At 35.9% G+C, this 13,374-nt stretch overlaps 1 protein-coding gene across 3 annotated transcripts in view; it reads left to right on the top strand.

Annotated features, from left to right (window-relative positions):
* GSTCD (glutathione S-transferase C-terminal domain containing) overlaps positions 1-13,374 on the top strand; it is a 72,893-nt gene that overhangs the window by 6,413 nt on the left and 53,106 nt on the right. For all 3 annotated transcript variants that reach the window (XM_063336870.1, XM_063336871.1, XM_063336872.1), the window contains 4 exons: positions 2,646-3,077; positions 4,723-5,184; positions 9,537-9,791; positions 10,494-10,587. In XM_063336870.1, the coding sequence (XP_063192940.1) occupies positions 2,667-3,077; positions 4,723-5,184; positions 9,537-9,791; positions 10,494-10,587 (1,222 nt within the window). In that variant the 5' untranslated portion in view covers positions 2,646-2,666. The remainder of the gene's footprint in view (positions 1-2,645; positions 3,078-4,722; positions 5,185-9,536; positions 9,792-10,493; positions 10,588-13,374) is intronic.

Raw genomic sequence — 13,374 nt, 5'->3', positions numbered from 1 at the left:
AAAGGCATTTAGAAGAACAGACCTTTCCTGAGTGTACCTTTGCTTCAGTGCAAAATCCAGAGCTTTACCTAAAATGGTTGAGAGAAGTAACTTTAAGTTATGATACTGTGGACTAAATGAAGTGGGTTGCATGCATATTCCCATTTTCTGACCCTGTCAAGAGAATGGAGTGGGTAGCTCTGGACAACATCTGCTTATCCTGCTTTAGCAAGATCCTAGTATTGGTTTATCCGGTTGGTGTGACTTCTGTATGTAGTAGTTGTATACCTGAGGATAAGAGTAGTTGAATTTGTCCAGACGAATTTCAAGTCAAATTTCAAACTTCAAGGAGACAGGTGAATTAATAGGATAGCGTCAGCTGTGGCATTTACTGGGTTGAATACAGAGCAGACCAGTAATCAACAAGTCATTATTTCCAATCAGTTGCTGTCTCTGCGACTGACTGATGGCTGCTATCTATTACTCATTGCTACTGGGTAGAAGTAATTTTGTTCAACAGATTGGAGGAGGATTCACATTGACGGAGTTCACCCTTTTGTCTAGCAGTTTTCATCGCAGGACATTTTTGTAATTTTAATCAGTAGCCTGATTAAGTAGTACGTCTATTTGGGCATCTTTCAAGTATTTCTTTTTTATTTTTAGTCTATTTTTAGTGCTTCAGAGCTGCTACTCTGGATGAAAATGGGCAAAGGGTGGTGTACCTATTGAGAGTGTGGTGAAAAGGTTAATGTTTTACTTGTGCAGTCCTGAGTGATGGATTTGGAACAATTTCTAAGAACAGGTGATTAACAGATTGAAACAACAGAATAATATACTTTGTAAATAGAAACCTCTTCAGAATTTACTGAAATATTTAGCAGTTCTATACAGTGTGGTAATGACAAAAGAAGCTGATTATGTCCAGGTCAACCAGAAAATAAAAATAAAAAATTCAGCGGTGGAGTGACTTGTAAGGTGAACGTGTATGTCTGAGTGGCTAGAGTGGCCAGGAAAAGATGCTCTATGGGTTCCCATGGAAAATAAAAACAACCCAAATGCATATGAGGGTACTACTTAATATTGAGAGAAGTACTATAGTCAAGGATATGAGTTTAGCTGCTAGTAACCGTGGATTTAGCAGGTAAGACTAACTCTTCTTGACTAATCTCCTCAACAGTATTCTCACTGTGGAATTTCTTCCACAGAGCTGTACTTACCATGTTGAATTTGTCTCAGCTTACGTGCTATCAAGATTTATACAAATAAAATAGCTTTTAGGAAAGTAGTTATTTCAATATGTATTCTTTGTGTGGCAGGTGTATTAATTGAAGAAAAGCAGCAGTACTATTATGCTGATCCACAGTTGTTCTGAGACAAAGTCATGTAATATAATGGTTTAAAAATGCTTCACTATAACAATCATTATGATCTTTACTTAATGTCAGGTGGACTTGATTTTATTCCCACTGCCTTTTTTTGGACAATTGATTTGGCTCAGTGATAGATGTTATAAAATAGTAAATTTGATATACACATCTGTATGAAAAAAAAAATCCAATAATCTAGATATATCATATGAAAACCTTTTTTACTTTTTAAATAATTACATCATATTCATGTAACTGTACAGAGACCTTATTAATCCAGACAGTTATTTGAAAGACTGGTGCTGTTCCAATGTCACTTGTGCTATACTTATATATGTATATAAAAAAACATATTGTCCTTTCTTAGCAACATTCAAATTTCTTTATTATAATAAAGCTTTCTTCTTTAATGATGTTTTAAGACTGCCATCTAGTGTCTAATGGGGAATTTTATTGAGTGATGGACCAGAAAAATTATTGCATCATTGTTTTATATTAAACTGGTATGAAATAGTTTAATAGGAAGAATTTAATTTTCAACCAGGTATAAGGAAAATGAATTAAAGTTTTTAATATAATAAGAAGACATTAATTTCAGCTGTGTAACCTTTAAAGTAGTTGTGTGTTTGAGGTGTTTATGTAGCATTCTTGAAATTAATGTGTTTTTTTTCCTTTTTGTGTGTCCTCTGGACCTTCAGTTAGTATCTCACCAGGCTCTAGATGAATTTTTAATACAGAAACCAATATTATTTCCCATGGCCTAAATACCCTATAAATGTGACTTCTAACAGTTATGGACAGACGAACGTGTGTGTTAGAAAACTGGCTGTTCTAGATATGTGCTCAGGAATTTATTTTTTCAATAATATAGGTTAATGTGGGAGATTATTGATTTTTTTTTTTTTTTTTAAAAAAAGCCTTGCTGTAAAATCTTTATACACTAAAAAATTTAAAAGGAAATATTTTCTTTTGGTTTTGTACGTTTTGTTTAATGTCATAAATAAGCTAAAATGTAAAAAAAAAAAAAAAAAACAAAAACAAAAAAAAAAAAACAAAACCCCAACTTCCCCAGGTCATTTCTTTATCAATGATTTGTATGTGAAGAGACACTGTATATGTGAAACCATCCTTTTTTCTCAAGAAGGGCCTGCAGTCAACTTATTCAGGCAGGATGTTCTTTAATAGTATCTTAAGTTAAAATCAGTTTTAGCAGATAGTGGAAGGACTACTGTTTCAAACTCTTTTTTGTTCTAAATTCTGTATCCTTTTATGAATGTTGTGTTCTGATTTCTATTTCAGGAACTTTACCTCAGGAGTAAGATGAAAGATAGTGTCGCTGAAGAACATTTATATTTGGATTTTTCTCATCAGTACAGAGATAGTATCTTTCCTCTTCATACGTCTGTTTCACTGTTTTTGCTATCCTACTGTGACTGCAAATTATTCAAAGTTTTCTTAGTGCCGACCAGTGAAGATGTGGGTGCTCAGTTCGTGACAAAAAACCTCCTTGGTGATCTTGAGGTCCATTTAATCTCCAGGTGTCAGCTTCCAGTGGTTGTGCAGAGCTGCTGTTTGCCTGCTGTTGTTGTGAAAGATGGCAAGTTCTGCCGAGCTGGGCTTTCTGTTGTCTTAAGGCATATAATACAGAAAACATACGAGGCAGATCCATCTAAAAAGGATGTTTTGGAACTCTTAGGCTTTAAGAAGACCTGCTTAAAAGCCTGTGCTGAAGTGAGTGCATCTCTTTCTCTTAGATACATTAATAGGGGTTTCTATAAGCATTAAATACTCTGAAGCAGACTCTTAATATTGATGTAAACTAAGTTATTTTAGTAAGAAACTTAATTTGCTTAGAAAATGAAATTTCCTCAATGGAGAAGTATCTGTATTTTGACATAAAGATGAAAAGTAATTCTTTTTAAAGATACTGCTTTTTAGCAGAACAAAAAGGACCATGAGATTAAAAAACTAGGTCAGATCTTTGTTTCATGTCTAGCGGTGTAGTTTCAATAAGTTATGAAGTACAGGTCTTGCAGTTTGAAGTAAACTAAGAAATACCTAATTTATTGTTAATTTGATTTCAAGACCCCCGTGTACTGTTAGTCTTTGTCATTGCCAAGGCACACTGTTGGATTATGTTTAGCTTACGCTCACCAAAATGTCCACGGTCTTTTCAGCAGAGCTTCTACCTGGCCAGGTAGTCAGTCCCTAGCCTGTACCATTACAAGGGTTTAATCCATCCTAGGTGCAGGATGTTTTACTGAGTTTCATGTTGGTTCCTGTAAGCCCATTCTCTAGCCTGTGCAGGCCCCTGTGAATGGCAACTCCTTCTTGGAGTTTGTTGACTGCTCTGCTCAACTCACTGTCATCCTTGGCGTGAGCGTGTTCCATCTGCCCCTCCAGGTCATTGGTAAAGATAATTAAATAGGATAGACCCCAGCATACACCCGTAAAGAGCTCCACTTCTAACTGACCTTCAGGTAAAGCATGAACCATTAACCACTACTACCCTTTGAGTTGATATTTCAGCTCATTTATCACATAGCAGTTTACTCATCTGGCAGCTCATCAATCTAGACTTGCCTTCCTCACTCCTCTCAGGAGGTTGAACTCCACTATTTCATCATTGCTACATCCATGGTTGCCATTGATTATTGTGCCTCCAATACAGTTCAACCCTGTTGGTGAGTAGCAGATCTGGGGAAGCATATCCCAGTGTTAGTCCATCTAGCACTAGCATAAAGAAATTGTCCCCAACATCCTCCAGAAACCTCTGGTTCTAATCTCTTCTTGCTGGAAAACTTGATTCCATATATCAGATGGAAAAAAGTGAGTAAACTGAATAAGAAAATACAAGAGGTTAAAAGTTTTAAAACCTTTAAGTACAGATAATAAGGAAAACAGGACAAGGATAAGAACATGAAAAAAATAAGTAATGTTTTTTCAGGTGCTGTTTGGTTAGACTAAAGTTTTTTTGATGTTGCGTGCTAAAAACCCACTAATAATATGATGCATTTCTGTAAAATAAATGTGCTCAAAATCTGGTGTAATCTGGTTTTATTGCCAGCAGTTGGTAGAGATGACATATAGAAATTGATCACAGCTTTGCTTCTCATGCGTTACGCAGCCACCCTAATCTAATGTCAATAATAAGGAATAAAAATATGCTATACTGGATGACTGTTCATTCTGTTATATATAAGATCTATCTTCCTAATTCTCCTATTGCAAAAGTAATACAGAATATCTGAGCTTCTAAGATTATCAAAGAATGTATTTAAAAGCTGTAATTTCTTTGCTTAAAGTGGACAAAAAGGTACCCTGGATTTTGTTTCTTGTTCTGTAGAGACATTAATTACATAAATTTGTCTGACAGGTTAGCCAGTGGACCCGACTTTGTGAGATCAGCATACCTCTGGCTGTTGAAGGATTTTTGACGGCGTCTCCTGAGCACTGTCAGACTATTCCTCCTGATATTTTAAAACTTGAAAGGAAGCTTGGAGAACCTGTCCGAGTACATAATGATGACAAAATTCGAAGGCAAAAACTTCAACAACAGAAGGCAGATGCCAAGGCTGCAGTGCCTGTACTTGGTAAAGAAGCAAGAGAGGAAGGAAAAACAGTGGAAATGCATGAACATCCACTCCCAAGTTTGGAGCTGAACATAGCTTTCTCCAAGCTGCTTGTCCAGGAAGTATCAGATGCAGTCAGCCGAGAGGCCCCTCACATCAGGAGGACAAAAACCTCTGACCTTCCACTTTTGGACCACGTTTTTGCAGAAGGGCTTTATTTTACCTTGGCGGATATAGTGCTTTTGCCATGCATCCATCAGTTCTTGGTAAGATGACAAGTTCTGCAAATATTAAGTGGTGTATATGTATTTTTTTAAGAACTGGAAAGTTATAAAATGTGTTAATTTAAAATATATGGTGGTGTTTGCAATGTGAACTTAACTTGAAACAGAAGATTTGACTTTGTTTTTGTACAAATGAAAAAAGGGGATTGGTGAGATCACCAAAATTACTTTATATACCTAGCATATCAATACTTAGTAAACACTGCGAACTGTTGAAATATTACACTGAAATATGTTTTGGCACCAAGTTGCCCATAAAATTCCTCCATGAAAATACTTAAAATGGACACTTAAAGTGCATTCTAATATGCATAAAGCTATTTTCTTGCTTGAATTTAATATACTATACTTATGACCATGACTCAATAGATATTTACTAAAGTGAGACCATTTTATCCTTGAAGAATTTTTTGATATTTGGAATTTCGATTCCATCATAAATTGCAAATTTTAAGAGGAGGGAGGGTTGAGAATGGTATCATAATTTTGAAGTATTAGAAGGGATGTCCCCCATGAGAGAGTTAAAATGGACACTTAAAGTATATTGTAATATGTATAGAAAAAAAGTAGGTGAGCATGAACCTACTTTAATTTTGTTTTCAGTGTACTGGGGGGTAAGGCAAAATGAATTCCCCACCCAGTTTGTTGTACCTTTACTACATGGATATTATTTGAATTGGAATTCTTTTCAGCAAAGACTTGAAACTTCATGTGACTTTATTTTGACATGGACAGATGTGCCTAAAAGAGAACAAGTACATTCTAAGAAAGTGAGAATACCTTTTAGGGAGGTAGTGAATGAGGAGAGATTCAGGGGTTATGGTGGCTTTTTAGAAGAGTGAATCTTTGACTTTCCTTACCCATACTAGACCTGAAGAGCTACCCAGGTATTGACTAGGGAGAGACTTCTAAAAGCTCATTTGTTTATGCTACTGGTATATAATTTCTTGAGATTCTCTTGAGAGAATTTCACCCCTCTTGTAGAGGAGAGCCTTAGTGACTTGGTTATTGTGTCTTTTGTGGTGGATCTCTCAGGTTGTACAACATTTACCCATGCCTGAGAAAGAGATTCCGTGTGGGGGGGGTGGTGGTTGGGTTTTTTTATAGCACTTGTCTAGTAACTCTGAGTGTCTTGCAGATTCCGTTTTACAAATATCTTAATGTTGGGATTAGTAAAATATATCAAAATATGTTTTGAGCCTAATAACGCCATGCAATTTGATTTTTATTTATTTTAACACCACCCCCCCCCCCCAGCACCTCTTTTCTCCCTCTACCCTTTTCTCACCTCTGGAAAGAGGTAAGGCTCAGTAGTGAAAGTGAGTTGAGCTCAGCTTCAAAAACAGTTTTATGTGGCAAGACTATTTGAGAATCTTGCTCAGCGCAATCTGTGTACTTAGTTATATGAGGATGTATACGCAGAAAAGAAGTAAGGAAATGACAACTATGTCTTTATTTCCCATGACAATAAAATGGTACAATGAAATTGCCTACTACCAGTATTCCTGCAGTTACTCTATGAGACCGATAGCTAAGCTGGTGTCTGTTGCTAGGAAGGGCGCTGAGTGAAGCTGGTATTTGCATTTTGATTTTGCAAGTTGTTTTGCCAAATTTGCCTTATGGTGTTTGAAAACAAATGGAATTCCTGGAGAAGATGCTGACAGATAGATTCAGAGAAACAATCTCTAAAATCAAGATAATTACTAGTGAACACATATATGTGACAAATGTCCGATTTCTAACTTTTTTAATACAGATTGTGATGCTCAGTGGGTTTCTGAATCATGATAGCAGTATGGGAGTCCGGAAGTGGGTTAATATGGCTACCTTTGAATTAAGATGAGTTATTTTACAGGAATGGTTATTAATTCATCTCTGCTTTGTTTTTGTTTTGCAAATCACATAATTAAGGATTAACAGCAACTTCTGCATGAATGATGCTAAACAAAAGTCGTAAGACAAAATTATTTCCTACTGTTTTAAAAACTTTGGTGTATTTCAGTCTTATTTATTTTTCCAAGGCCCTTTTAAATAAGAAGAGCATAACTTTTTACAGTAATGTTTGATTTACTGGTGCTAGGCATGAGGAGATTCTTGGATCAGATGCTTAATTGATTTCAGGATGCAACTGAAATCGTTTGGTGGATGTACCCTGAGCAGCTGACGATGCTGTATTTATTTGCTTTTCATGTGTGACTCTTGAGCCTTGGTGGTCTGCAACTTAGGAACTTTATATTGTATAGTACATTTGTGTTAGCTCGCACCAAGGATTGTCCTTAAAAACTGGCCTTCAGTTTCATTTTTCCTTAAATTATAAGAGCTCTGGAATAATGTTGTTTTATTTCTGTTCTCTGGTGAATGATTGTTTTCTAAGCAATTATACTTTGATTCCTACAGTTGTCATTAAAATTGAATAACTTGCATCTGAAAGCTTCTTGTAGGCAGTGGGTTGAAACTGCTCTTGTTGATGGAAGTGACAGAGTTTAGTTCTGTATTTAAATGTTATTTATCACTTATATAACTGGACTTCCTTGATTGTGTTTAAAAAAATCATTATAGTTGCACTTCCACTTTGCTTTAAGGGCGTGAATAATAATGAAGTCTTCAATGAGCATGTGTCTGGAAAGTATCATACAATAAATATGAGGAGACTTGACTACCTGATTATAATTACAATTACCGAAAGTCAGATAATGAAGCAAAAGAGTTGTTTTTCATTTCATTACCTTATTTAATTTCTGTTATCTTTCTGAGGTTAGCTTTGTTACACTTTCTATTAGTTGTAACTCTTTAAAATTAATATAAGAATAACAAAAGCTCTGTTCTCCATCTGGGAGAAACTGCTACTGACTTTTTAAAATACAATTTAGAACACTTGTTATCAAGTGTAACAGTGCCTCTTAGAATTGCTTTCCAAAAGACTTCTTCCTTAACTGAATTAATATATTTCTGCCTGTGTTACTATTAGGATATTGAATTAGATACTAAAATTACACAGTTCATCCTCCTTTTGCTCCTTTGGCTATTACTAATTACTTGTGATTACCCTAAGAACATTATAAACACAACATGCAAGAAAGCTGCTTGAAATTTTATGTCATTTCAAGTGTTCTATACCAATTTCTATTTCCACACTGAGGACAGATATGTGGAGGAAAACTGTTTTTGCATGGCCTTTTCTGCCTTTTCCTGTAATTGCAATTTTTAATTTTCTGCTTAAAGCAGGCACAGCATCACCTCTGTGAAGAGGAGGCCACCTCTGGAGATCATACTGTCTAATCCCTGCTCAGAGCAGGGTCAGCTAGAGCTGGTTGCCCAGGGTCATGTCCAGTCAGATTTTGAGTGTCTCTGAGGATGGAGACTTCACAACCTCTCCTCCTGTAAGGGGATGATGTTCACCATTCTAAAACATTTGGGAACCTGAACAAAGATTACTTAAGTTCACTAAATGCATCCTTTTTAAAATTAGCTGGTCATCTTGTAAAAATGAGATTTAGGTATCTTTTTTTGTAATACGTGTATCGTATTCTTACTTAAGAATCTTTTTTTTTTTCATTTAAGGTTCTAATTTCTATTGAAGGCCACTTCATCTCACCATCATATATACTTAATTCAGAAAAGAAATGTACTAGTTACCATTTTTGTATAAAAATATGAAGTTAAAATGGCAAAGAAGTTTGAGTAAACATGTGATTTAGAAATTTTTTTTGATTCAGTGCTAGTAAAAAAAAAAAAAAGTCACAGATGCATTGCAAAGACTTCAATAAAGACTGGGGACAATGTATGCCTGTGCCTGTTTTGCTGTTACCACATAGTCAAAGGTATTTTAGGCTTGCAGCTGCCAGCAAAACAGCTGTCAGTGGATGAGCTTTTAAGGGCTTCAGAGTGCCTGTGGGAAAGAGGAGCATTCAGGTACCATAATGTCTTCCTTAGAGTTCAGTATTCATTGCAAATTACTGTTTTAGGTTATTTTTTTTTTGTGTGTGTGTGATTACCTACCAAAATGAATCATTCCCTTGTTAGGAAGTAACAGATAATTAAGAATATTATTTAAATTGTGTTTTCCTGTTACTGACTGAAATTATTATTAAAGTTGGTCATGTAAACCTTTTTATCCTATGAAGCAAATGGGAATTGCAGACAAAGTCTAAATGGCCAACTGGCAATTCCACCTGCAGGCCGGAGCTCTAACTAGCTGGCTTTTTGCATTACCATCATGCTAAGAGTAAGCATGCTCAGCGTGGAGCTGAGCTCACTTCTGTAGTTCATGTCTTCTTGTGGCTTGTAGGAAGAAATTCACAGTAGCGAGTAACCTTTCCATTTTATTTTTCTAGGTTTCCAGCAAAAAACAAGGCAAAAATCTGGTAAATTTGCCTCTGATATCCGGTTGGTATCGAAGAGTTCAAGAAGTACCTGGAGTAAAGAAAGCTGCTGGCAAATGCCATATGGAGTTTCTCCAGCTTCCAGACTTGATGTCTGCTCCAGAGGAACAGCTACAAGACTTCTCTTCAGTTCCTGATGAAATAGAAGAGGAGAATGAAGACAGTCATTTTATAGGTGGTCCAAGGCCAACTATGACTAAGTTAATGGTAATTTAAGCTTTTTAATAAGTTATATTTGATAGTAATATGCTGCTTGATTTGGAATAGTTGAAATTTATTAGACTTGCAGAAGCTAAGTCTGACAGCTTTGAACAGTTTAATACCTTTTGCCCATCTTCTGTCTGATATGCATTGACTTAGAAGTGATTTTATTTTTTTGCTCTGTTCTGATATTTGATCAATTCAGGAATTGAGCAAAGATAGGACCGCTGGAAGGCCTATCAATAATTCTGAATAATCAAAGTAACTTTTTGTTTGAATTGCAATATTGTGTTCTTCTTTTAAAGATACTTATATAAAGGATGACAAAAAATGTTGCTTTTATGCTTGGCTTCATTATTCTATCGTTTGTGTTGGTTTTTTTTGCTATTTGATTAGAGCTTTGAACATCTGGGAACCCTAATGAGTTTTGTTGAAGAAGACTCTCCATCATGCTCTATAACTCAGTATTTTTTGCATAGAGGCTGACAACATTTCCTCAAGAAAATTAACAGGGCTTTCTTGTGAAAATGGGAGAAATACATAATTTGAATCCCATATAATGTAGAGTCAGCTGCCTGTTTGGTTTCAGTTAGGCTGAACGTGTTGCACAGTTTGATGCCGTTAAATTCACTGGGAATTTTGCTACCAACTTCAGTGGGTAAAAGATCAGGGTCTTAATTTTTTTTTTTTTTTCCCCCTTTCACATAGGAAAATGGTATTGAAGCAAAATTTTCTCCTCATCCATGCCCCAACTGGACCCTAGACTGGACCAATCTACCATCTGCAGTCAGTCCTGGAGAAGGTAAGGGTTTTTATGTATGTGTGTTTGTGTTTAACACTGCTGCCTTCTGGTGAAGCTACTTAACTGTTTCATGTCACTTCAATGTATTTCAGAGCGCTGTGAAACAGGTAAACAGTTCTAAATCTTTTAAAATTCAGTCTGTTTGGGACACGTGGTGAGATAACTTCCCTCGTTTTCTGGCCACATGATGCTACTATAATCAGTATGAGTGTTATATACATGGATTGTATCTTCCAAAGCAGCAGCAGCTGATTTTATTCTGATGAAAATAATATTCATTAGCAAAGTTTGGTAGTTACATATGAGTGAGTCTTCCCTTTTGTGGCAGTGTTCCCTGCCCTGTAGGGATTGTTTGCTTTGCTGGATTGCAGGGCAGTCTGTTGCCAAGTGGCTATACTTCTACACAGAAAAAACTGATGTATCACAATGTTTGTTGTTTTCATCAGTGTTGTGAATATTAAGTACCTCTTCCACCACACAGTAGAGTTTCCTCTAAAAGGTCTTACACATAGTGCCAGACAGGAAGAAGTTAGTGGACGGTAACTCCTTTCTACAGGGAAGAAAAAGGCTTGTGTTCTTTTGTGTAAGTAAGGTAACTTAGACACTTGAGTCAGTGTAGCCTCAGTGGCATAGAACTTCTGATTTAAAGAATATAGAAATATATATATGCAATGTATAGATGTTCTTCAATGACCAATATGTGAAATTCTTCACAGAACATGTTGGGAATCACTGAAGTGCTATAGGCACTTTCAAAAAATACTGTGGGTTTTTTAATGTTTTTATTGGTTTTAAATACCTAACTCTGTGAATACAAGCATGTATTCCCATTTATGATATACAGGCTATAAAAATAAGATCAAATTTGAAGTTGGTTTCCTCTGGTTTGGATCTGGGTTTAGTTCACAAAGCCATGACAAAACCCTCATAATTTTATATAAAGTGTCCGTCCTTCTAACATGAACTGTTTTCCTCTGGTTTTGTCCTGAGGGAACTCTTTACTGGGAAGTTGCACACCCTGCTGTAATTATTGATCCTTTCTTTCCTTTAACATGGAATTAAAAAACAAAACAAAACTTGGGTTTGCATCTGTCAACATTACATCATTTTTTTTTCAGACTTTATGCGGTTGTTTTGGATATACTTCTTATGTTAAAAGACCTTTGTAGTCTGACTGCTGAAATGCTTGGGGGAGCTTGGGGAACTTCTGACAAAATACTGGAGCTTGTTACAGAAGTGAATAAACGTTTTTGCTTATTTCCAATGCTCAGGGTTTTGACTGTAAGTTTTAGTTCATACTTTTGTCAAGAAATCACTTTTCTTCTATTTGAAAGAAATTTTTGAAAAAGATGCATAACGTACAAAACCACATAATTAATGTATATTTAGAAATTTTGTGCCAGAAGGAGTCTCTTGGACTTGGTTTCACTGAGGGGAAAAATCAACTCCTGCTTCCTGCCTGCGTGTGTGCTTGCTCTCTTTTTTTCATGTTTGCCGAAATAGTTACTAATGACATTGATATCTGAATTCGGTTTTCAGTTCAATTTTTAGGAAGACTTGCTAGCTCAACAAGGTGCTGAGAGATTTCACCTCCCTCCACCCAAGATCACAGTGACGCTGATGCCATTTTCTGATTTAGGGAAACTCCAAATGCTTGTGCTTTTAGTCCAGGAGCAAGAGAGTCACATATGACAAAAAAGAAATTTCCTGATCTGAGAACTGATTTTGCTTTTCAGTTGGATACATCTGCGTGCTTACCTCTGCTGTTCTAAGTGGTACTGATCTCTCTTCCCTGATTCTTTTGCTAGTACAGCCTAATTCATAATTGTTATATGAAATGAATTCTCAATATTTTATTACTGAATCCTATCTGGCGCACTAAGAAAACAGTCACTGAATCTGACAGGGTTTTAAACTGGATTTTGGTAATGCAATTCAAGCTTTCAAACAAATTACCCCTATAACTGGTAAATAAATTTCCTCTTCCTAATGTTCATAACAGTTGGGACAAAGTAGAAAATGTTTCAGTTAAAACTCACTTTTTTTTTTTTATCCACAGTAAGTTTAATTTGCTGGCAAAACTTAATTTAATAGCATACATGGTATACTTTCTTCACTCTACCTCAGCTTAGGTATCTCCGAATTTGTCTTATATGTATGTGGAGGTACTAGGATAGAATTGTTCAGTCTGGGAGTCTAATTAGACCACCTTGCTGTCACAGCTATTTACTCCAGAAAAGAATTACTGATGATTGCAGTTCTAATGTATTATTTAGATTATACATTTAAGTTCATTCAGTTCTTTTAATAGGAATTATTTACTCTTGCGAAACCAAAGATTATGATAACATGATTTAAATTTCATTTGCTTAGTCATATTTCTGAAGCAGAATAAAATAGAATAGACTAGACTATATCAGTTGTAAGGGGTCTACAACAATCATCTAATCCAACTGGCTGAGCAGTCCAGCGTTGACCCAAGTTAAAGCATGTTAAGGGCATTGTCGAAATGCCCTTAAATGCTGACAGGCTTGGGGCATCGACCACCTCTCTGGGAAGCCTGTTCTGGTGTCTGACCACCCTCTTGGTAAAGAAATGCTTCCTAATGTCCAGTCTAAACCTCCGCCAGTGCAGCTTTGAACCATTCCCATGCAAAAACCTCTGTTAGCTCTAGTCCCGATGCAATTTTTTAAAAGGTATTTGACCAAAATGGACTCATGTTTATGTTTTAGGTATCTTTCAGCTTCTGCCATTATGTCAATTACTTCTAAAATATTTGGCTTATAA

The sequence above is a fragment of the Chroicocephalus ridibundus genome, chromosome 5 (genome assembly GCF_963924245.1).
Source record: "Chroicocephalus ridibundus chromosome 5, bChrRid1.1, whole genome shotgun sequence".
Taxonomy (NCBI): domain Eukaryota; kingdom Metazoa; phylum Chordata; class Aves; order Charadriiformes; family Laridae; genus Chroicocephalus; species Chroicocephalus ridibundus.
The sequence above is the reverse complement of the archived record's forward strand: the minus strand, read 5'-3'. Positions and strand labels throughout refer to the sequence as shown.